The sequence below is a fragment of the Miscanthus floridulus genome, unplaced genomic scaffold, assembly GCF_019320115.1.
Source record: "Miscanthus floridulus cultivar M001 unplaced genomic scaffold, ASM1932011v1 os_2221, whole genome shotgun sequence".
In the NCBI taxonomy this organism is placed as follows: domain Eukaryota; kingdom Viridiplantae; phylum Streptophyta; class Magnoliopsida; order Poales; family Poaceae; genus Miscanthus; species Miscanthus floridulus.
Genome location: NW_027098171.1, coordinates 1 through 24,931, shown reverse-complemented (window position 1 = coordinate 24,931; position 24,931 = coordinate 1). Strand labels below are relative to the sequence as shown.

General features: G+C 46.6%; 1 protein-coding gene across 1 annotated transcript; it reads right to left on the bottom strand.

Annotated features, from left to right (window-relative positions):
- Window positions 1-1,146: 1,146 nt before the first annotated feature.
- LOC136534729 (CASP-like protein 5A3) lies at window positions 1,147-23,333 on the bottom strand. Its single transcript, XM_066527115.1, has 3 exons — window positions 22,887-23,333; window positions 2,153-2,285; window positions 1,147-1,748 (listed from the first exon to the last, which is right to left on the bottom strand). Exons 1-3 carry the CDS (start codon window positions 23,129-23,131, stop codon window positions 1,557-1,559), a joined length of 570 nt encoding a protein of 189 aa, XP_066383212.1. The 5' UTR covers window positions 23,132-23,333; the 3' UTR covers window positions 1,147-1,556.
- Between the last annotated feature and the right edge of the window lie 1,598 nt (window positions 23,334-24,931).

Here is a 24,931-nt window from a genome sequence, read left to right as displayed (position 1 = left end):
GTCTCCAAAACACACCGAAATGAGATTTCACATGACCCACATCAACTAGGAGTTCCATCGGGCGCAACCAAAATAATTTCTGAGCCTATGGATGGTTTGGGTAGTTAGGGATAGTCAAGGGTTGCTTTCAAGGCCATTGATCAAGGAATTTTGGAGATAAATCAAGGAGGGATATTTGGTACCAATAAATTCTAGGGCAAACAATTCATACAAATATTCAAACAAGCAATTCAAACATTCCAAACATTTTAAGTGCATATGGTGAGTTTTGATGCAAGTCTTTTGGAAAAGATTTTTCAAAAGGGTTTTGTATAAACTAAACTAGTCAAGTTTTAATTTGTTGTAAAGTTTTGAAAAAGTTCAAATTTTTAATGATTTTTATTATGATGCAAAACAGAGGGTGTTACAGAGTCACGGTGGGGGAGTCGGTTTCCGGTTTTGGATAGGTGGGGGAGGTGTTTTTGAAGTCTACGTGGAAAGTCACGGGGACGTCAAAGTGTTGTTGACGATTTCAGTTTAAATGTTTTAAGTTGTAGAGATATGGGAAAGGATGTCGTCACCTTGACATCAAATACCACGAACGTGGAAAGCAGAGTAGAGCTCGGCCCGGCTCACAACCGACAGTCGGTTCTGTTCCATATGGCACAGCTTCGCCTATGCATCCAGGGAAAGGCGTGCGGCATCCGCACTTGCTTGGCCAAGAAGCGCACCGCGAGGGGCCTACGGGCAACGATGGATGGCCAGGCTTGGGGAAGGTCCTAATCCAAAGCCAGCAGACTTGATTCGGTGGTTGGGGAGGTCAAAAGCTGTGCAAGGAGGCTTACCTTGGGGCGGATAGGGCAGAGAAATGGTGGTGGTAGCCATTTGTGGTGAACCACGACAGCTCTAGTGTATGAGTGCTAATAGATGAGCTAATTAGGCCGTCAAAGCTAATTTGGACTAACTTTTAGCCCTAACTAGTAACCAACCATATGTTTAAAACATGCTAAGACTTTTTCCAACGTTATTACTAACTCACCAACATTTCAACATCCACGTAAACATATCAACAAAACTGCCTCATGAAATTATTCAAATGATTTTCAATACTTTAAAAATAAAATATCTATTTTATAAGTGAACGGATAAAATGGACAGCCAGTTACAAAGGTTCAATAGACTTTTTCCATAAATCATTATTTGTACCAAACAGAGTATCCAATAACAAATCTTGGCAAGGAAACAAATCTCGAGCCAATATATGCATGATGTCAACAAGCCTCACGAAAACCATCATCTCGAGTCATATACATGCATGCCATCGTACAATACAACAAACCACATAGGCGGAACATGTTAACGTAAAAGGGAAAACCCTGACAATATTCAGAACCCTTTTCAGATCCAACGAAGGCACTCCGTATTTTGTACAGACAATTCGACCACGCACTACATTCCACATCCATTCACCAATTTCTGCGTATTACAATTAGCTTTACGACACTGCATTTCTGCTACCACAAGCAGCGATCTTGTGCCGAAACCATTGAAAACTATGTTTCAACATCCTATATTTCTCATCTGGAGGCCATCGACCAGAAATTCAAGATACAGGATGGCGCCAGCGCAAACCAGCTTATGAAAGCCATTGCTGTGGCTGTCTCGAAACTTGCACAGTGATTCTCTGCACATATGTTGAGATCATTACCAATGAGAACAGTGATTCCTGCTGACGCACATGCTGCACCCAAGGTTAGTGTACCTGTGATCTACGAATAAACATAAAAGGTCATTAAAGGTAGTTCATGAAAGATTGTTCCTTTTACCAAGAAACAAATATACACGACCATAACATAACTTTTTATCTTCTATTGATATTTTTACAACTCTTCAATGTACAGCAAATTATAGATGATTATTCCCTCTGTTTTCAAATATATGCACATTTTTTTGCGCAAACTTGACCAACAATATTTATTCAGTTACTCATTAGTAAAGTGAAAAGAGTACCACTAGATCTGTCATCAAAAGTACTGTAAGTGTGGATTGTATATCTGTTATTTGTACAAATATTCATAGAACAGACGAATAATGAATGAAAAATACAACAGTGTTATATTTTTAGAAAACAGAGGGGGTATTTTACAGAGTATGACCAAATGAAATTACTCACCCCATCTCCGATAGTAAATATACATACAGCTCGGGCATTTCTCAAAGATCGCTTGACAAGAAGTGCATAAATGTCAACAAAAGCTAGCAAAAGGCTCCACAAGCACTGCAAAATGGCTGCTGCGACAAGGTAGCTGGTCAAAAGAAAACCATCAGTCCATTCTGTAGCCAAATAGGTAGACAAATACATATAAATCATCCATTGACAAAAAAAAAGTCTGCATCACCACACAACTCCTAAGAATCTGTTTTGACCACAAACAATGGCATCAGGGGGGCAGAACCCAGTGTGATCACTTAGCATGTGTTTGGTTGAGGGGATGAACGGGGATGGGATGACCTAGAGAGGTGTTTGGTTGTGAGGCGAGCTGGGTTAGGTCTGTCCTCGAGGAGGAATATTCCCTAGATTTGGGGTCACGCCCATCCCTGGCAGAGCAGCGGCACGGCAGCTTTGCACGGCACGGTGGCGAGCGATGCTACAGCAGACCGGCCCACGCAAGGGCAGTGACGGTGCAGGTCTGAGTCCGGCGCATCAATCGAGCAGCGCGGCGTGCGGCACTGGCAGAGGAACAGCGGACGCGTGGGCAAGCTCCCCCTGGGTTCCTCATCCGTGAGATCTCGGAGCAAGAAGATAAGTCTGAGATAGACAAGTGGACCCAATATGACATGTGGGGCCCACTTACTCCAGCTGCTAACAACGAGAAAAGGGCATTCATCCCATATTTCTAAATCCCACAAACCAAACAGAAAACAGGTACTATCCCATCCTCCTCAACCAAACAAATAACATCCCATCCCACCACGTCCTCAAACCAAACACAGAAATAGTTTTCAACCAAATGGCAGATTGAATATTTAAATGATGGAAGATCAACTAGAAGCTTAGAAACACAAACATAGGACAGCGAGAGCCAACATGCAGAGTTTCCATTACTCAGCCCTTAAGTATCAAATGATTAGCAAATAAGCCATTAACACCCCTTCAGTCAGGAATAAGTAACTTTTTGGTTGCATGTAGTCAAACATTTCAGTTTGTGCATTCAGTTTTTGCTAGTACAAATTATATTTGTGCAGAGTTTTGATATTTGAAAATTTATGAGCAAGTTTTTCTTGAGTAATTTCATAAAATCAAAAACCTATAATTTTGTTATGTTTTGTGAACAAATTACAACAAGTAGTTGTGAAGAAGTTGCATTTTGGTAGAGACCGTCAGTGTCCAAAACATCAATATTAGTGACTGAAGGAAATAATTTCAAGATGCTATTGCCATGCTAGCAGATATCACTCAAATTTTAGATAGTTAGCCACTAACCATTCACAAAATCAAAATCTCTCTACAAACCCACAAACTTCAAACAACATAAGCCACTCCAATTCATAAGCTAATCTGCTACCTGGGACAGTGGGATCCCACACCAATCTAAAAATGTTGTTAATGGCACATTAATCTGGATTGGTATCTACTTTATGGTTCTATTTATATAAGAGGGTGAAAAATTTACTTTGGTGATTAAAGTCGAAATTGAACAATTCATTAGAAAAAGGCCAGTTTTCTAACAGTAATATTCCAAATTGTTATGCTAGTTATGAAAACAAAAGAAATAATAAAAGGAAATGAAGTGTCTGATTGTATGTTAAAATGCATATTATAGACCTCAAACATCAAGCATAAATATAATTGTTACTTTACCGTCAGTGTTTGAATTCTGTAATGGTATAACCAAAGGAGTCCATAATATCAAACAAGAGCAAAGAAGTTCACTGAATGCCTTGAAAAAGAAGGATGCACAAATTATTTTCTATTTTCATTTACATGTTAATATCAAACTAGATTAAAGCTATCATCTAAATATGAAGTGGTCATGTTACATTCAAAATGCATGTTCCCTTTCAAAATGAAAACAAATATAACACATGATTACATGTACCGCTACTACTCCTTCCATCTGTGAATAAATTAATTCCTAGAGTCATAAGTCAAATATTTTCAGGTTTGAACAAATTTATAAAAAAATATAATAATATTTATGACACCTGAAAGTGCAATCAAGCCTTAATTATGGGTTTTGGTGATAATGACCACGCAATTAAAGAACTAATGAGATTTATTGAGATGACAAGCAGGGAATTTATATTCAAGGATGCTACGCGAAACGGAGGAGCCCCCAATTATAAATGTAGATGGCTTCAAACTCAAAGGAGGTTTAAATTCTTTTATATATTGAATTTGAGTATAGGAAAAGCCGTACTATAAAGGGGGGCACAATGTTTAAGCTAATATATGCTACCAAGTGCTCACTTCACTATTAGCCTTGTTGTCTTGCGTGGTGCGGCACTGCCGCATTTGAAGAGAGGCTCACCCGACCCCTTGGTCGCGGGCTCTGGTTCACCCGACCCCTTGGTCGCTCCGGCTCGCCTGACCTTGAGGCCACGGACTCTGTCTCGCCCGACCCCTTGGGTGCGGTGTCCGTTGAGGGCTGCGGGTATATATACCTTTCCCTTTTCTCTCCAACGGCTATCTGCGATTCAAGTGACCGTTGGGGGGTGGGGGGTATATATACCTTCCCCTTGCCAACGATAATAAAGAAAATGAAAAACGGCAACCAGCTCTCTTCTTCCTCTCTTCAGCATGTCCAAAACAGAGCAGGAGCTCTCTCTCTCACTCCATTGTTGGCCTCAAGCTCTCAAGCAAATCCATTGATTTCCCCTTCAATCCTTGAGGAAAAAGGGTCCCAATTCGATTAGAGAGCAGTTCCATTGATTCCCAAACTCTAAAGAGCACTTAGTTCACGTTTTGGCCAGCGGTTGTGTTTGTTACTCTTGGAGCTTGACTCCTAGCCGGCTAGAGCGTCGCCCGTAGAGCTTGCCAACTTGTGTGGCAGCATCGGGAGGTTTGTAACCATGTCTTGAAGCTAGTAAACCCACCCCTCATCTCAAGAGTTAAGTCTCTTAACTTGAGAACGAGGAAGAGCTAGAAAGCTCTAAGCCTTAGTGGCTAATCTCAACATCAACAACGTGAAGGTAGGCAAGCCTTGATGGCGAGCCGAACTACGGGATAAATCATGGTGTCACCTGTGTTTGATTTACATTACTTGCATGACATATTGTTGTTGAGATGATTTCTAGAGTTTAAGACTAATCTAATTGTGTGTGGTATTCCCACCACTTTCAGCTATCGATCTGTGATCCACTACCCTGCAGGAAGCTAAGAAATTTACCCTATCTAAATTTCGTTGGGTAGATTTTGAACTGTGAACTAATTTCTCATGCAGGTGCAGCAGTGCCGCTGTTTGGTGCGACAGTGCTGCGCTCACAGAACGGCAGTGCCGCGGATGAATTTGACTTCCGTTTGAGTTGATTTTTTACAGGCCTATTCATCCCCCTCTAGGCGTTCCAAAGATCCTACAAGTGGTATCGAAGCACAAGGTTACCTCGTGTGCGCTTCACCGCATGAGGTTGTGAAGCCCATCAACGTCGATCTGGAGGACGTTGGGTTGCATGACACCAACAGCAGTGAGTTTAGTGCCTCTACAGCCATCAACTCCACGCTCCCGCAGCTAGAGGCAACCGATGCCAAAAAAGCTCAAAATGAAGAAGAAAGAAGGGAAGCTAGAAAAGAGAAAAGAGAAGAAAGAGAGAAGAAGGAGCAGGAGCGGTTAGAAGAGAAGAAAGCAAGAAAAAAAGAAAGAAGACTCAAGAGAGAAGCTAGAAGAAAAAAAGAAGCAAGAAAGAAGAAGGAACAAGAAGCAAAAACCTATAATGCATCTTCAAGTGAGCTATCTAGCAGCTTCGAAGATGATGATGATGATGAGTCCTACCAAGTGCATAGCAAGAAGGACAAGAAAAGAAAGGGCAAGAAGAATGACGACAAAAAATATGCCGCCGTATCCTTTAGCTATTCTTCTGTCTATGACTAACCATGATCGTAAGTCTTTCATCAATGTGCCCGCGGACAAGTTACCTTATTTTGATGGGACTAACTTTGCCAAATGAAAACACTTGATGAGAGCCTATCTTATAGGTCTTTATCCCGATATTTGAGAGGTTGTTTGTAATGGATTTAAGGCACCGGATGATCCCAAGAATCCAACCATGAAAGAAATGAGAATCATCCACCTCAACGATCAAGCTATTAGTGTACTACTTAGTGCCTTGAATGGTGATGAGTACAACAGAGTGACTGGTGTGGATGTTGCCAAACAAATTTGGGATACTTTACATCTTGCACATGAAGGGGTTGACAAAGTGAAAAAGGCAAGAATTGATTTGTTGATGTCCAAGCTCAACCGATTTGTTATCTTAGATGGAGAAGGGCCACAAGAGATATTTGATATGTTGATGACCATGGTGGACAAGATTAGAGGCTATGGTTGTGATAAGCTAGATGATCACAAAGTTGTAAAGATTATGTTGGAAGCTTATTCACCAAGAAATAAGACCGTAGTAACTCTAATTAGAGACAAGAAGTTTGAGTACTTCACAACAAATGATGTACTTAGGAGGATCTTAACCTTTGACATGCAAAGAGAAGAAACAAATAAGAGAAAGAAGCTTGGAGAATTGCAAGCAAAGCTAGAAGGCATCAAGATCAATAAGAATGTAGCTCAAGGCCAACAAATCAAGCAAACAAGGCTCTACTAGCAAATCCAAGACCAACAAGCAAGCTTCAATTAGCAAGCCCAGAGCAATCAAACAAGTTCAAGAAAGAGTAGAGACCACCTCATCCTCTAATGAGAGTGAACGTGATGATGACCAATATGAAAAAGTGGATGATGTTACTTTCTTTATGAAGAGGTTTCACAAAGGGTTGAAGAAGCAAGGGTACAAGGTAGTAAAGAGAAAGTTTTCAAACAAGAAAAAGAGGAAATGAGACAATTGTTGAAGCACCGATCACTTCATTGCTAAGTGCTCATATGAGATCAAGGAGAACTAGTATAAGAAAGAGAAGGAGGAAAAGGCCGACCAGAGAAAGAGCAAGAAAAACATAGAAGCTCGCATTGGGCATGAATGGGATTCATCTATTAAAAGCTCAACTGAAGAAGATGAGAAAGTTACAACCATTGCTATCCATGAGCCATCTTCTTCACCAAGACTCTTCACCAACATGTTCGATGATGACTACTACTCCCCTCACATTTGTCTTATGGCAAAAGGTGAGAAGGTAAAATCTAAATCCAAGACTAAAGCTCCTCCACCTTCATCTCCTAGTTATATCTCTAGTAGTGATATTAGTGATACCTCTAGTGATAATGAATCTAGTGATGAAGAAATTGATAAATTAACTAATAACTTAGATGGAAAGACCAAATTATTCATCACTAAATTAATGGAGGACTTAGAGAGTGTCCAAGCCGAGCTAGAATCTAGAGATGAAACTCTTATCCAACAAGAGGATCTCTACATTGCTAGCAAGGAAACTCTTGCATTAGAGAGAAGTGAAGGGGAATCCTTGCGTAAGGCCTTGGCCAAAGAACAAGGGGACCATGCTGTCATAAAGAAAGAAAATATTACTCTTAAGAAAAAGTATTGTGACTTAAATGAAAAGCACAAACAACTTGAGCTGCAATATAACACTCTTTGGGATAGCAACTCACATTCCACTAAGGTAAAGGATGCCTGTACTACTTCCAATAGTCAAGGTTGTGGAAAATATTATAATATTGATTTGAATGCTTATTCCACTAACATTCCAAACATGAAGACAACGAGAAAAGAAATTGCTATGATCGTTGGCAAGAGCTGCTTGAGTGGTAAGGCTCAAGTAAGTGACAAGAAGGCAAATGATTCAAAACTGCCTCAATTCAAGCAAGGGAGACACCCCTCAATCAAGCATGGGCTTGGGCACACTGTAGGAGCCAAGACAAATAGAAAAAAGATCATAAATGACTATGAGTGTGTCAAGTTTGAGAGGAAGGAAAGAGTTGGTACAGATCAGCCTGCACAGACAGCGGCAGTGCCGTAGTCCAGAGCGGCAGTGCTGCAGTGAAGGTCGGCTGTGCCGCTCCACGCAAAAATGGGAATGCTACCAATTCTGCTCCTGATCAAACTAAGCCCAAAAAAAGGTGTCCCAGCAGAAACAGATTCAGCAAAAGCCAAAGAAATCAGTGTGGGACACTATGAACAAGTATGCCTATCAACCAAAGTTTCAACCACCTCGACAAAGCTTGACTTCGTGTTTTATTTTAAGGAACAACAGCAGTGGAAAAGTGGTTGCCAAATATGTTGGAAAGGAAGCCAACACATATAGGAATACTTCTATTTGGGTTTCTAAATTTCTTGGGACTAACATGCAAGGTCCCAGGTCTAATTGGGGACATAAATCAAGCAACTAAATCTATTTTACAGACATACTCCTCCGGTGGGTCAAGTTGGGTGCTTGATAGTGGATGTACAAATCATATGACCAGAGAAAGGAGAATGTTCTCATCATATACCCCGAAGATGGACGCAAATGAAAATATTCTCTTTAGAGACAACTCTAAGGGGAATGCGATTGGTCTCGGTAAAGTTGCTATAACCCTTGAGCATTTAATTACAAATGTTTTACATATTGATTCGTTAGGTTACAATTTATTGTGCGTCTCTCAATTATGCGAGATGGACTTCAATTGTCTTTTTACGGATAAGGGTGTGGAAGTCTTTAGAAATGAAGATTCCTCTATTATCTCTACGGGTCATTTAAAGAACAAGCTTTACCTAGTTGATTTCAACAAAAATAAAGTTAATCTTGAGACTTGTTTAGTGGCAAAATCTAACATGGGGTGGCTTTGGCATCGCCGACTAGCCCATGTTGGGATGAGGAACTTGGCCAAACTTCAAAAGGACGAACACATCTTTGGGCTAATAAATATTCACTTTGAGAAATATAGGATATGTAACGCTTGTCAAGCCAAAAAGCAAATAGGCGTACCTCACCCACCAAAGAGTATCATGACCACGACGCAACCATTGGAGCTCATACACATGGATCTCTTTGGACCGGTCGCCTATCTAAGTATCGGAGGTAACAAATATGGTCTTGTTATTGTTGATGATTGTTCCCGTTTCACTTGGGTATTTTTCTTGTTTGATAAGTATCAAGTTAGAGACAAAGTGAAGACTTTTGTTACAAGAGCTCAAAAGGAGTTCGGTCTCCCCATCAAGAAAATGAGAAGCGATAATGGGACCGAATTCAAGAACACCGAAGTTGAGGAGTTTCTTGATGAAGAGAGCATAAGTATGAGTTCTCAACTCCATACACCCCTCAACAAAATGGTGTAGTAGAGAGCAAGAATCGTACACTCATTGACATGGTAAGGACAATCCTAGAAGAATAGTGTGACGCCGTCAATACCGCTTGCCATGCCATCAACCACCTCTACCTACACAAGAAGTTGAAGAAAACTTCATATGAGCTTCTAACCGGTAACAAACCTAAGGTGTCTTACTTTAGAGTGTTTGGGTGCAAGTGTTTCATACTTCAAAAGAAACCCAAAATCTCTAAGTTTGCACCAAAAGTTGATAAAGGTTTTCTTCTTGGTTATAGATCAAATGAGTATGCCTTCTGTGTCTTCAATAAAACCTCCGGGAGAGTTGAGGTTGCGATAGATGTGACATTTGATGAATCTAACAGCTCTCAGGTGAAGCAAGTTGATTCAAGTGTCGTAGGAAAGGAGGATCCACCATGTGAAGCAATCAAGTAATTGTCTATTGGTGATATTAGACCACAAGAAGATGAATTCACTGAAGTGGTGGTTCCTCAAGTTGCTGTTGCACCAATTTCCGTTGACGTACCTGACGCTACACTACAGCAAACATCTGTTGCAACTCTAGAGCACGGCAGTGCCGCACTTGAGGGCGGCAGAGCCGCACCTACACAGTCAGCAGCAGCTGATTCGACTCCAGCTCGTGGACAAAACCTACAACCCATATTTGAGCAAGATAATGATGAAGATCCAAAAGATGAACAAGAGGTCATTGAGCATCCAAGGCTAAGATAAACAATACAACGGGATCATCCCATTGATAACATCCTTGGGAGTCTTCGAAAAAGGGTAACAACTCATTCACATTTAGCAAACTTTTGTCAATATTACTCGTTTATTTCCTCTTTGGAGCCTCTTAAGGTAGAACAAGCACTTGGAGACCCTGGATTTCGAAAGATGGCCATACAAGATGAGCTCAACAATTTCAAAAGAAATCAAGTGTGGACCTTGGTGGAAAGACCCAACATCAATATCATTAGCACCAAGTGGGTCTTCCGCAACAAGCAAGATGAAAATGACGTGATGACAAGAAACAAGTCAAGATTGGTTGATCAAGGTTTCACTCAAGTAGAGGGCTTGAACTTTGAGGAAACATATACACCAGTGGTAAGACTTGAAACAATCCGAATGCTTCTAGCCTATGCCGCTCATCACAATTTCAAGCTACATCAAATGGACGTGAAGAGTGCATTCCTCAACGGTCGCATTCAAGACCTTGTCTATGTTGAGCAAGACACCGGGTTTTGAAGATCCCAAGTTCCCCAACCACATTTACAAACTCCAAAAGACGCTGTATGAGCTTAAGCAAGTACCAAGAGCATGTTATGAATGCCTTAAGAACATGGAGTCATGTTCGTATCCGTTTAGAATAGTCTTCGTTAGGTGAGAGTTTGAGAGTCCATTAAAAACTCTAAATTGTAAAATAATGCTACTATTTGACTCTTTGTGTGTGATATGGACATATATTAATCTATATTGTCACTTGTGATACAATTGTGCTAGAATGTATATCTTTATATGTATCCCATGTTGTGTGGTATCTGTTCTGATCTGTACTGTTACAGCAACTGCGGTAGTGCCGCACCCAACTGCAATAGCAAACCATGTTTTGCATAAACTGTCATTTACATCACGTTTTACATACCTGACAGTATGCAGCACCCCACAGGAGCAAGGATGTAGGGAGAGCCCCATCACTTTCACTAAAATGTGAATCTTGGCTTCTTATGCCAATTTGAGAATTCAATTCTCTATTTATATAATTAGGGGAAGGTTGTGTTGTCATTAATCACGAAAAAGAGGAAGATTTAAAGTGCAATCAACCTTAATTGTAGGTTTTGGTGATAATGACCATACAATTAGAGAACTAATTAGATTTATCGAGATGACAAGCAGGAAATTTATATTCGAGGATGCTACACAAAACGAAGGAGCCCCCAATTATAAATGTAGATGTCTTCAAACTCAAAGAAGGTTTAAATTCTTTTATATATTAAAGTTGAGTATAGAAAAAGGCGTAATATAGAGGGGAGCACAATGTTTAAGCTAATATGTGCTACCAAGTGCTCAAACAACAACGTGCATCTCAGATTCACAGTCAAGACAGTCTACACTTCACTATTACCCTTGTTGTCTTGCGAGGTGCGGCACTGCCGCACTTGAAGAGAGGCTCGCCCGACCCCTTGGTCGCGGGCTTCGTCTCGCCCGTCCCCGAGGCCGTGGGCCCCGTCTCGCCCGACCTCAAGGCCGCGGGCTTCGTCTTGCCTAACACCGTGGGTGCGGTGTGCGTTGAGGGCTGGGGATATATATACCTTTCTCTTTCCTCCACAACGGCTATCTACGATTCAAGTGACCGTTGGGGGGTGGGGGGTATATATACCTTCCCCTTCCTCCCCAACGGTAATAAAGAAAATGAAAAACGACATCAAGCTCTCTCCTTCCTCACTTCAGCACGCCCAAAATAGAGCAAGAGCTCTCTCTCTCTCACTCCATTGTTGACATCAAGCCCTCAAGAAAATCCATTGATTTTCCCATCAATCCTTGAGAAAAAAGTGTCCTAACTCGATTAGAGAGCAGCTCCATTGATTGCCAAACTCTAAAGAGCACTTGGTTCACGTTTTGGCCAGCGGCTGTGTTTGTTACTCTTGGAGCTTGGCTCCTAGCCGGCTAGAGCATCGCCCATGGAGCTTGCCTACTTGTGTGGCAACCCCGAGAAGTTTGTAACCATCTCTTGAAGCTATTAAACTCACCCCTCATCTCAAGAGTTAAGTCCCTCGACTTGAGAACGAGGAAGGGCTGAAAAGCTCTAAGCCTTAGTGGCTAACCTCAACCATGTGGAGGCAGGCAAGCCTCGGTGGCGAGCCGAACCACGAGATAAATCATTGTCACTTGTGCTTGATTTACATTACTTGCATGACATATTATTGTTGAGGTGATTTCTAGAGTTTGAGGCTGATCTACTTGTGTGTGGTGTTCCCACCACTTTCAGCTATCGATCTGTGATCCACTACCCAGCAGGATGCTAAGAAATTTACCCTATCTAAATTTCGCTGGGTAGATTTTGAACTGTGAACTAATATCTCCTGCAGGTGCGGCAATGCCGCTGTTTGGTGCGACAGTGCTGCAGTTCCAGAGATCCTACAACACCAAATGAACAAAATATGAAAATATATTTCATAGTGTATCTAATGATATTAATTTGGTCTCATAAGTCCTGGTACACTTCCCTGTAAATTTGGTCAAATTTAAAAAAGTTTGACTTAGGTCAACTCAAGGAATTAACTTATTCAGGGACAGAGGGAGTAATTGAATTGAACTATCAAAAAAAAAACTCGACCTACAAGGGGTAGGCAGCCCCAGGATATTATGCTTAAGAAGACCTTCTCACCTAGAAGCCCTTTCGCTTGCACTGAACTATCAATTTTTCTCTTCAGATGATTAGGCTAGTGCGATTATCATTGTATTGTAGAAAACATTCCACTACATCTATCATCTACTCCCTCTGTCCCACAAAGAATGCCATTCTCACTTCCCGAGGAGTCAAACATTTTTTAACTTTGACCAACTATATTATATATAAAAGAATATTAATGTTTATAATGCATAATTAGTACCATTAGATGAATTGTTGAATATATTTTCATAATAAAATCATTTAGTGATACAAATGTTGCTAAGTTTTTATAAAGCTGATTATGCATCCCATAATGTCATTCTTTTTGGGACGGAGGGAGTACGTTCCTATTTTAATAACACTAATCCACTAACAAAGGCATAAAAAAGGCCTCTTGCTGAGGCTTGAGGCTCTTCACATCTCTGTGACCTGTTTTCATACAGTGAGAATTCCAAGGGATGCCCAAGACAGGAATATGGTCAACAGCAATACCAGATTTTATCTAACACCAGATCTATCAAAATTGAAGCTGTCAAAGCAACTGTTATGACCGGCGTCACATATACCAGGCGGAGGCCCATTAGTGGCTGAGCTTGTGCGCCGGCATTAGGGGCCTAACAGCCCATATTATTTATTATTTAGCCTATTTATTAGATATATCCCTTATTTGTGAGAGCTATATATATGGCTTGTAAGACATTTGGATAATTAAGCAGAAATAATCTATTGTTTCCGGCTTCCCCTGGGAGCCGGGAGTTCCTAACCCTAGCCGCCTCTACTGTTCACGCGTTACTGTAGCCGCCGTTACTGTAGCTACGCGAGGGTTAGGGCTACAGCCGCTACCGCCCATCCTCCACCACGGCGTCCAGCCGCCGGCAGCGAGGTTCCCAGCCTGCTCCACCTCCCTCTCACCCCTACAGACTCCGTGATCTACGCGGTAGGATCCGTAATCCTATCAGCAACAGTCTAACAAAGCATGGTTTCGTCCCTGCAGAAACATGACCCTGTCCTTGGTTCCAGGACAAGGTTTTTGTGGGATACAAGAATTCCTCATTGCTCTATTAGTCTTGTGTCACGCGCAGGAGCGCTGAAGGCGCGCCGTAGGCACAGTCACCGCGCAGGAAGCACGCGCTGGAAGAAGGCAAGGCCAATCACGGCCTTAGATGTAGCGCTGGAAGAAGGCAAGGCCAATCGAGGCCTTAGATGTAGGAGAAATTACATCCGGGCAGTTAAGGCTATGAGCCTATTTAGTCTTGTACTCTGGACAGGGATAATCAAGCAATAACAATATTCCTACCTCCTAATTCCCTTCTTCAACAATAGGGCGCCGAGGGGTAAAACCTCGCCCCAACACCACGGATCGAAGCTACAAACTACATAGCCGAGGTCCAGCTACCCTAGACTTCGACGCCCTTGACATCTTGTGTTTAGAAGATGTTGCCAAACTCATTCTGTTTTTTGAAGCAAAAAAAGCTATTATAATGAATAAGCATAAGGAGCAACACATTCATAGAGACACCACAATCTTCACTTCCAGTTATAATCAGAAATAAAAATGTAGTTCACAAAGTTTAAAGACCGGTTGAAAACTAGCTTACTGACCAAACTTATCATTTTAAAGGTCAAATGCAGTTTGTTGGAAGCAATCTAGTCCATGGTACAAGATTTGAGAAAGATAATTTCCTTTTCCATGATGAAACAGAAATTGTAAGTGTTACCCTAGCTATCACAAGGGTAAGCTCTGGATATAATTCAATAAAAAACAGCATGCCATCACCTAAACAGTTAGACAAGATAGCATTAATACAATGTAAATAATGAGTAATCTACTCAGAATTGAAACCCAAGGATCGAGAACTGTTCCAATTGAAAAAACATGATAGATTACTGTGATTCATCATTGTTTTTATTAGTCTTCAAATCTTGTATATATATATAATATATAATATATAATATATAATATATAATATATAATATATAATATAAAAAAGATGGTGATGCGCTACTCAGTCTGTTCAAACTGAAGAAAACATGCTGACCGATTTATTGCAATGAGGAACACATTTGTGAACACTCACAATCCATAGATTTCGGTTGTAAACACAGAAGCAACTATTAATGTCTTGCTGATTGGTTTCCAGAATATTGGTACAGTTTGTACTGACCTCCTTGTTGGTGTATCTTGCCATGGCCATTGATTTTCCTCCATGGGCCATTAAGGTGACTGATAAAATCGGGAATGGTTTCTCGTGGAGAGGTAGGAAGAATGCAAAAGGTGGTCACTATTTGGTCACCTGGACTAAAGTGTGCCTCCCTAGAGAACTCGTGGTTCTTGAGATTTCTAAGCTCCAAACCCTTGGCTGGTCTCTTAAGATGAGATGGTTGTGGCTAAAAGAAATTGATTCAAGCCAATCTTGGTCTATGTTCCCCATTCATGTTCACAAATCTGTCCACACTTCCTTCTCCATGGCCAGTGGGCAATGGTGCTGGAACCTTATTTTGGCTTGACAAGTGGATTCATGGCCAACAGATAGCTGATCTTGCACAAGTTTTTTGTTTGTAACGAGAGAAGAGCAAACAAGAGAACTGTTCTTGATCCCTCACTGATCATGCCTGGGTCATCGACATCCAAGGTGCTTTGACAGCAGGTGATATCACTGAATACCTTGCCCTCCGGACATTATTTCTGAGCTGATTTTGCAACCGGTGTATCAGACTCCTGTTTTTGGCAGCTTTCTAGGGATGGGACATACTTGGCAACATCTGCATATGCTGGTTATTTCCAGGGTACTATTTGTTTCAGACCATGGGAGAGGATATAGAAGATTTGGGCACCAGGCAAGTGTAGTTCCTTCATGTGGTTAGTCGCTCGAAACAGGTGTTGGATGGCCAATCGACTGGCAAGATGAGGGGTGCCCCGTTCAGAAAGAAACCCTGACTGTTTCCAAGCTGAAGAGAGCATTGATCTGATCACCTTCTGGTTTCTTGTCGTTGCTCACGAATTTTGGTTCAACCTCCTGCGTGGAGTAGGTCTGCAGCACCTCAGTCTGCAACCAGAGGATTATTTTGATGATTGGTGGGAAGAATCATTGCCGGTTGTAGTGCTCAACTCAGGAAGGACCTCAGTTCTCTGATCATTCTAGGTGGTTGGACCTTGTGGATCCATCAGAATAGGTGCTCAAGTCAGGAAGGTTCTCAATCCAAGTGTAGCTAGGAGTCTTGTTGCTTGCTTAGCAAGGATTTACATCTTTGGAGTCTGGCCAGGGCATGAGGTATTGCTTACCCTCCTTGCCCTTGTGCCAAATGTGAGTTAATTATGTTAGTCGCTGAATTCACACTCTTGGAAGTAGCAGAATTCTTACTCTCATTGAGAGAAGATGACACTAGGAGTTGGGACAATTTTCTGGTTTATTTCTCAATGCCATGCCAACCCAAGGGGTTGGGGATACAATTTTCTGGTTTATTTCTCAATGCCATGCCAACCGAAGGGGTTGAGGATACATATTTATAGGCTGCTAGCCAGCCAAGCATATGCCAAGATGCTAGTCTAAGATGCTAGTCTAAGATGTTGTCCTAGATGTTAAGATGCTGTCCTCTAGATGCTAGTCTAAGATGCTGTTCTAGATGCTGTCCTCTAGTCTAAGATGCTGTCCTATGCTGTCCTAAAAACACAAAGACCACAACAGCCTCACAAAGACCACAACAGCCCCACAAAGACCACAACAGCCAGACTTATCCATCATTCTCCCCCTAAGTCTTGTGCGTCGTCTTGTGGGAAAGTTGAACCATCCCGGTCCTGGAGCAGAGCTCAAGGAACTTGATCCTCCCAAGGGGCTTGGTGAGCAAGTCCGCAAGCTGGTCCTTGGTGTTGATGTAGCTCGCCTTGATGCTCCCTTCCTCAAGACAGCCTCGGATGAAGTGGTACCTCACCCGGATGTGCTTGCTGCGTTCATGGAAGACGGGGTTCTTTGCCAGGGCCAGAGCGAACTTGCTGTTCACTCTGAGCTCCACCGCTCTAGTGTCTCTGCCGAGGAGATCACCATGCAGTCGAGCGAGCCAGAGCGCCTGAGTCGAAGCGGTGGAGGCCGCTATGTACTCGGCCTCGCAGCTGGACAGGGCCACCAACTGCTGCTTGACCGACTGCCAGCTAACGAGGCACTTGCCGAGGAAGAAGAGGATCCCGCTCGTGCTCTTGTTGGTGTCGATGTCGCCGGCGTGGTCGCTGTCGCTGTACCCGACGAAGTGTGCCGCCCCAGGGCACCTAGGGTAGTAGAGGCCGTGGTCGAGAGTCCCCGCAACGTAGCGGATGATCCTCTTCACAGCCTGCTGGTGCTCCGTTGTCGGTCGCTGCATGAACCGACTAACGTAGCCGACGGAGAATGTCAGGTCCGGCCGTGTGTGGGCGAGGTAGCGAAGGCTCCCCACAAGACGCCGGTACTGCGTAGCGTCCACCTCCTCCGTCGTGCTGTCATTGCTCAGCTTCAGCCTCTCCTCCATCGGAGTAAGAGCTGGGTTGCAGTCGGTGAGCCCAGCTAGCTCAACGACGCGCTTGGCGTAGGCGGTCTGTCGAAGCGTGATCCCGGAGTCATCCTGGTGCACCTCGATTCCCAGGTAGAAGGAGAGAGGCCCCAGGTCACTCATCTGGAAGGTGGCCTTCATCTCTTCCTTAAATGCCGCCACCTCCGCATCCTTGGTGCCGGTGATCACCAAGTCGTCGACGTAGACACCCACCAGCAGAGCATTACCTCCACTGCCCCGTCGGTAGATGGCCGCCTCGTGCGGGCTTTGCTCGAAGCCCATCCCCTTTAGCGTGGAATCCAACTTGGCATTCCACGCCCTTGGTGCCTGCCGCAAGCCATAGAGGGCCTTGCGCAGGCGGAGCACCTTGCCCTCCTTGCCAGGGATCGCAAATCCCGGCGGCTGGTGCACGTAGACCTCCTCCTTCAAGTCGCTGTTAAGGAACGCCGACTTGACGTCCATGTGATGAACACGCCAGCCCTCCTGGGCAGCTAGCGCAAGGAGTCGCACGGACTCCATCCGTGCCACGGGAGCAAAGGCGTCGTCGAAGTCGACCCCCTCCTGCTGCACGAAACCTCGTACCACCAAGCGAGCCTTGTGCTTGACGATGGCACTGGCTTCATCCCTCTTCAGCTTGTACACCCACTTAAGGGTGATCGCACGGTGACCCCGAGGAAGGTCAGCAAGCTCCCAGGTGCGGTTCTTCTCAACCGCATCCATCTCCAACTGCATCGCGGCGCGCCATGCCGCGTGTCTCTCGGCCTTTGCAAACGACCGAGGCTCGCCGTCGTCACACGCAAGGTGCAACTGCACCTCCAAGTCGTGAGGCACCGGTCCCAGCACCGGCTGATCGCCGAGAAGGTTCTCCATCGTACGGTACCGCAACGGCTCGCCGTCGTGGTACACGTCGACGCGCTCCTCATCGTGAGAGAGTGGAGTAGCGAGATCAACCGGGCCGTGCTCGACACGAGCTGGTGGTGGAGTAGATGTACCCGGAGTGGTGCCTGTCGGTGCTGGAGTGCGTGGCGTTGCCGGCTGTGGTGGAGCCGGCGAAGGACTCATCGCAGCCGAGGTCTTGGCTGGAGAGCGTGGTGCTGTCGGAGTAGCAGGCGTCGGGGTCGGTGAAGACTCGGGGACATTGGTAGACGCGCTCGCCGAAGAAGAGCCGCCTACTCCCCCAGCTCCCTCGAAGTGGACGTACTCGACAGTGAAGTCGTCGTACGTCGGAGCCGAGCCGTCGTCCACCGCCTTGTCCCACGCCCATCCTCGCCCTTCGTCGAACACAACGTCGCGCGCCGTGCGCACACGCTGTGTCTTCGGGTCGAGGATGCGGTAGGCCTTTGAGCCCTCCGCGTAGCCGATGAACACTCCCGGAGTGCTCCTGTCGTCGAGCATGCTAATGTGGCCAAGCTCCTTGGCGAACGCGAGGCAGCCGAAGACCCGCAAGTGGGACACCGCCGGCTTGCGCCCATGCCAAGTCTCGTACGGCGACCTGCCGTCGAGCGCCTTAGTAGGCGAGCGATTGAGGATGTAGACGGCTGTCACCACCGCCTCTCCTCAGAAGACAGCCGGCATCCCCCTCTGCTTGAGGAGGGCCCGAGCCATCCCCACAACCGTCTGGTTGCACCGCTCGACGACGCCGTTCTGCTGCGGGCTGTACGGCGCGGAGTAGTGGCGCTGAATGCCCTCGTCAACGCAGTACGACACGAATTCAGCCGCCGTGAATTCGCCGCCGTTGTCGGTGCGCAGCACGCGCAGCTTGCGGCCGCACTCCGCCTCCGCAGCAGCCTGCGCGCGCCTGATGGCGTCCGCAGCCTCTCCCTTGCTGCCGAGGACCATCACCCACATGTAGCGGGAGAGGTCGTCGACGAGCAGCAGGAAGTAGCGTCGTCCTCCCGATGTGGCCGGTGTCACCGGGCCACACAAGTCCCCGTGCACAAGCTCGAGCCTCTCCTTGGCCCGAAAGCTAGCCCGCTGTAGAAAGGGGAGTCGCCTCTGCTTCGTCAAAATGCAGACGTCGCAGAGCTGCTCCACATGGTCGAGGCACGGCAGGCCTCGCACCATCTCCGTGGCACTAAGCCGCTTCAGGGCCTCAAAGTGAAGGTGCCCAAAACGCTCGTGCCACTACCACGCCTCGTCGTCCTGACGAGCAGTGAGACAGAGCGGTTGTGCCACCTGCACATTAAGGACGTAGAGTCGATTTTGCGCTTCTGGATACCTTGGCAAGAAGGCGACGACGACGATCACAAATCCTCATGACTCCGTCCTCAACCACCACGCGCGAACCGTTCTCATCCAGCTGTCCCAAGCTGATGATGGAGTTCCTCAACGCGGGGATGTAGTAGACTCCGGTGAGCAGCCTGTGCTCACCAGACACGGTGGAGCCGACGCCCTTGATCTCCACGCCGGAGGCATCCCCAAACTTGACGGAGCCTCGAACGCTAGAGTCAAGCTCAGTGAAGAACTCCCGTCGACCGGTCATGTGAGGGTGGCGCCGGTGTCGAGGCACCACCCGTCAGTCTTGTCGTTGTCGGAGCTGTCGTCGAGGAGGGCGTGTGCTTTTGGCTCATCTAGGTGGAGGAGAGCCGCTGCGGCCGGTGCCGCTGGATGTAGCTCAATGCTTGCATGTGCCATGAACAGAGCCGGCTCCTCCTCCGCCTGTGCGACGTGGGCCTGGCCGCGTCGTGGCTGTCGGCAGTCCTTGGCCCAATGGCCGAGCTGGCCGCAGTTGCGGCAGGCGTCGTCTCGTGCCGGCGGCGCCGCCCTGGGCGCCTCCGTGGGCATCACCCTCGGCACGTCCTCGCGCCCCGGCCTGGGCGTCTCTGCGCGCCTTACGTGGCTTGCCACGCTTGCGGCCGCCTGTCACGGAAGAAGGCTCCCCCTTCTTCCGGTCACCTTGGCTGGCAAGCCACTGCTCCTGAGTGAGAAGGAGCTTCCCGCCAGTGGTGATGGGCCCCGAGAGAGACTGTGGCTCATCGCTGTCGACGACCTTGAGGCGACCTATCGCCTCCTCGATCGACATCGTGGAGAGATCCAGCAGGGACTCGATCGAGCGAGGCATCTGCTTGTACTTCTCGGGGACGCAGCGAAAGAGCTTTTCGACAGCTCTCTCCTTGCCGTAGGTGTCATCGCCGAACTGCACCATCTTCTGCAACAGAGTGTTGAGACGGAGAGCAAAGTCATCAACGTCCTCACCTGGCTTGAAGGCCAGGTTCTCCATTCCTTGCGAAGTGCCTGCAGTGTGGATTGGGCGCGGTCGCTGCCAATGCGTGCCGCAGCGATGGCGTCCCAAGCCTCCTTGGCAATCCGCTTGTTAGTAAGCGAGAACTGCATCTCGGGTGGGACTGCAGCGATGAGGGCATCCAGCGCCCGTCGATCTAGGTCGTAGTCGACGTCGCCGTATCGGACTGCCTCCCACATGTGCCGCACCTGGAGCTTTACCCTCATCACCGCAAGCCCACTCGACGTAGTTGGTCTTGGTGAGGGTAGGCCACCCACCGCCGGCACCGACGTCCCTGACAACAGCCTGGAGCCCGTGGTAACCACGGTACCGATCCGGGGAGAGAGAGCCACGCTGCCTGTGAAGGCCGCGCTCTCCATCGACCCGTCGGTACCGATCTGGGGAGAGAGCCACGCTGCCTGTGAAGGTCGCGCTCTCCATCGACCCTTCCGCCACCGTTGCCGTGCGCGCCTCCTCCAGGAGCGCCGCCGCCGTGCGCGCCTCCTCCAAGAGCGCCGCCGGCGCGTCCGCGCCTGTCTGGGCTGCCGCCGCGCTCGTGGGCGTGCGCGGCTGCCCCAGGAGCGCCACCGCCGTGCGCGCCTCCTCCAGGAGCGCCGCCAGCGCGTCCGCGCCTGTCTGGGCTGCCGCCACGCTCATGGGCGTGCGCGGCTGCCCACAGCGCCGCCCGCGCTCGCGGTGCCTCCCTCTCTAGCAGCTTGAGGTCCGCGTTGGCGGTGTCGTAAGCGGAAATGGAGCTGCCGATGCTGCCACGCAGAGCCTCGACCTCCGCTGCCACCTCCGCTATCTCCGCCTCCGCTCTGGCTGCTGTCAGCCTCGACGCCCTTGCCGCCACCGCAGCGGTCTCTGCCGCCGCTCGCTCGCGTTCCTCTGCCGCGGCAAGTTCGGCCTCCTGCCGACGCCGAGTGCTCGAGGCGACCGAGCGCTGAGACTGCCCTACAGACATGACGCGCTACCAGGGGGATGCTGCGTGGGGAGAGGGTTGCTTCAGACTGCGCGGGGGAGGAGTGAGCAGGAGCGGCCGGAGCTGCTGCTCGCAGCTGGGGCTGTTGTGTGGCTGGGAGAGGAGACGAGCAGGAGATGCTCAGGCTACAGGATAATACGGCTTTGATACCAGTTGTTAGTCGCCGAATTTGCACTCTTGGAAGTAGCAGAATTCTTACTCTCATCGAGAGAGAATGACACTAGGAGTTGGGACAATTTTCTGGTTTATTTCTCAATGTCATGCCAACCCAAGGGGTTGGGGATACAATTTTCTGGTTTATTTCTCAATGCCATGCCAACCCAAGGGGTTGGGAATACATATTTATAGGCTGCTAGCCAGCCAAGCATATGCCAAGATGCTAGTCTAAGATGCTGTCCTAGATGCTAAGATGCTGTCCTCTAGATGCTAGTCTAAGATGCTATCCTAGATGTTGTCCTCTAGTCTAAGATGCTGTCCTATGCTGTCCTAAAAACACAAAGACCACAACAGCCCCACAAAGACCACAACAGCCAGACTTATCCATAAAATTATACGTGGTTAAGCTGACAGTTGTAATAGGCGCGAATGTCCACCTGAAGACTTGGATGGTGTCAATGTGGGTGTAGGTGTGTGTGGCTTTGTATTACCCCCATTTTCTTCTTAATATAATGATACACAGCTCCTCAGGATATTTGGGGAAAAAAATCACAGAAGCATCCCATCAGTTTCATGGCTGATTAAAATGTGAACTTAGTGAGAAAATTCATCATGGTTACATATTTGCATGTAGTTAGGTGGAGGCACTGTTCAAATAAATGGCCTTTTAGTTTGTTTAAACAGCATTTAAACGGTAAACAAAGGCCACCCATGTCGATTAGGCCCTAAACAGCGAATTAAATGATTGGATTATTAAAAACCATCTAAATAGTATAAACAGAATCAGAGTTAAACATGATAAAATGAGCTAAATGGCCATTTAATTCACCATTAGTCAATTGGGGATTACAACTGCCACATTGGCACCCAGCTAATTAATAACATCGTAAGTATATGAGGTGAAGTGAGATTTAGTTATCCTCCAAAAAATTTTTGGTAGAATACTTATTTTTTGCTACACGTAAATATGTATTCTCCGGTCATCACACACAAGCTCCGCAAACAATTCAGTCAACCACATCACACCATCGCCTAACCCCTTACACAAATAGATTCAATATACCACAAATACGACTACTATGCTCAAAGTTAAAGCGCAAGACTCAAGAAAGCTCGCATGCAGAGAATATTTCCATTTCTAATCCAGGCATACAATGAAACCAAAGAAGTCGGTTCAGATTTCAAAAGAGAGGGGTCCACATGAAAAGATATTTGTTGGACCTGAAGGCGGAGACGGACGGGAAGTCGTTGGTGGACGCCATGACGGCGAGCGCGGCGGCTGCGAAGAAAGCCTGCGCAAGGCGTAGACCAAGCCCTGCAGGTGTCCCAGGCGCCCCAGGTGGATCCTTCATCCGCACCCCGCGCGGGTGCGCGGCGCCCTCCCCCTCCCCCAGGGCCTGCGCCGCCGCGGCCGGCGCCGGCGGCGGCGCTTCCACGGGGTGCACCGCCGGCCGGCTAGCCCACATCGCCTCCGCTTCCGCTGCGCTCGATCAGCAGCAGCACGCCGGCATCTGATCTCTTCGGGGGGACGGGTGGGATTGGAAATCGGGGAGCCGGGTTTTGGGAGATTCGCTGTGGGATGGGGGACGGGTTTTTTTTTTTACAAGTGGATGGGCGATGAGAGCGGGTTGGAACGAGGAAGAGAATGCTAAGTTCGGCTAAGTCGCGTGTGCTGATCTGGGACAGAAAAATACTGTAATTGATAAGCCGGCTTCCTGGCAGCCGATCAGAGCTGAAATCAGAAAGAGCAACGGTGAGATATGGAGTATACGACTGCTATCTCTCTCTACCCATCTTCGAGCGTTATCGCTTTCCCTAAAAATAGTTTACATAGAGGATCTTCTACGGTACTACCCATCTCTCTGTCTATATACGCTTATAAAGGTAAATCTTAGTAGATGTTTTATCTCTTTATGCAAGGTATCTATATTATTTTTCACTAAATGTTCCACTAACTTACAATTCTTTCATGCAAGCTATCCATGTCATCCCTTGGGCCCTGTTTGAAATACTGAAATTTTTCTTTGTTCATACGTTTTTCTTGTGAAAATGAATGGATTCCAGTGAAATTACTGTGTAATTCCTATAAAACTCCTGCATTCAAACAAGCCCTTATTAATTACAGAAAATATAACATCATTTCTATTATGCGCAATACTTTTAATCTTTAATCTATTGACGTAAAGTCATCTTCATATGCTATTTGCTTTATCACCTATCACCTATTTTTATATAATGTGATCAAAGTATTGTACATAATAAAAAATGATGCGAACATATTGTGTAATTAATAAGGGATAACATGGATAGTTTGTATGAAAGGATTGCAAGTTAGTGAAACACTTAGCGGGGAACGATGTGGATACCTTGCATGAAGAGAGAAAACATCTAATGAGATTTAGTTTTATAAGAGTATATAGATTAGCTTATCATTTTTTTACCGGATCCGATACAATAAAATAAGATACAAGTCAAATTCATATATATACACATGGTATACAACATTCCATATGGTAATGCTATATATAAAATAGATTTATTTTTAAGAAAATCATGCTATTTTATTTTTAAGAAAATCATGTGGCAACACGTGGGGTATGCTTCTAGTTTTTATATTACCTATATTTCGCTTCCAACTGCAGCAATACTGCCTAAAATAGGCTACCCAAATTAATCCTCGTAGAGAATGACATGTGGATCCCATATGTCATCATCTATCCTGTACTCTTGACCGATGTTGGTTGCTTAGCGCCGACGAGGAGTGTGGCCAGCGGCGGCTGGCTGGCTAGAGAGGCATGCGGGGCCAAGGCGGACCTTGGGGTGGCCTCCACGCCACTAGGACAGACCCGTGGGGCAGGGGTTGCTCAGTACCGGGAGGAGCACAGCTGGTAGGGGAGGCACGCTGTTGGGAGGCAAGGAGATGCACCGGCGAGGCATGGCCTTGCCAAGGGACGACCACTGCACCCCGCATCGACGAGTAGGCCATGCGCCGGGGGGACCGCGCCGTGGAACAGGGCCACCCGCAGGCATCCTGGAGTCGGGGAAGGCGTCATCGCTAGGTGCAAGGAAGGCAAGGGCAGGGTGGAGGAGGGCCGGTGGCGGTGGGAGACCTCTAGATCCGATAGGGGCGGGGGGAGGAGAGCCGGCGACGGCCGGGATCGGGACGAGCACGGTCGGCATCGGAAGGTAGACGAGCGTAGGCAGGGAAACCACCGAGCAAAAAAATAGGTAGCCAGGTCTGTTGGCCCAATAGGTGTAGGTAGTTG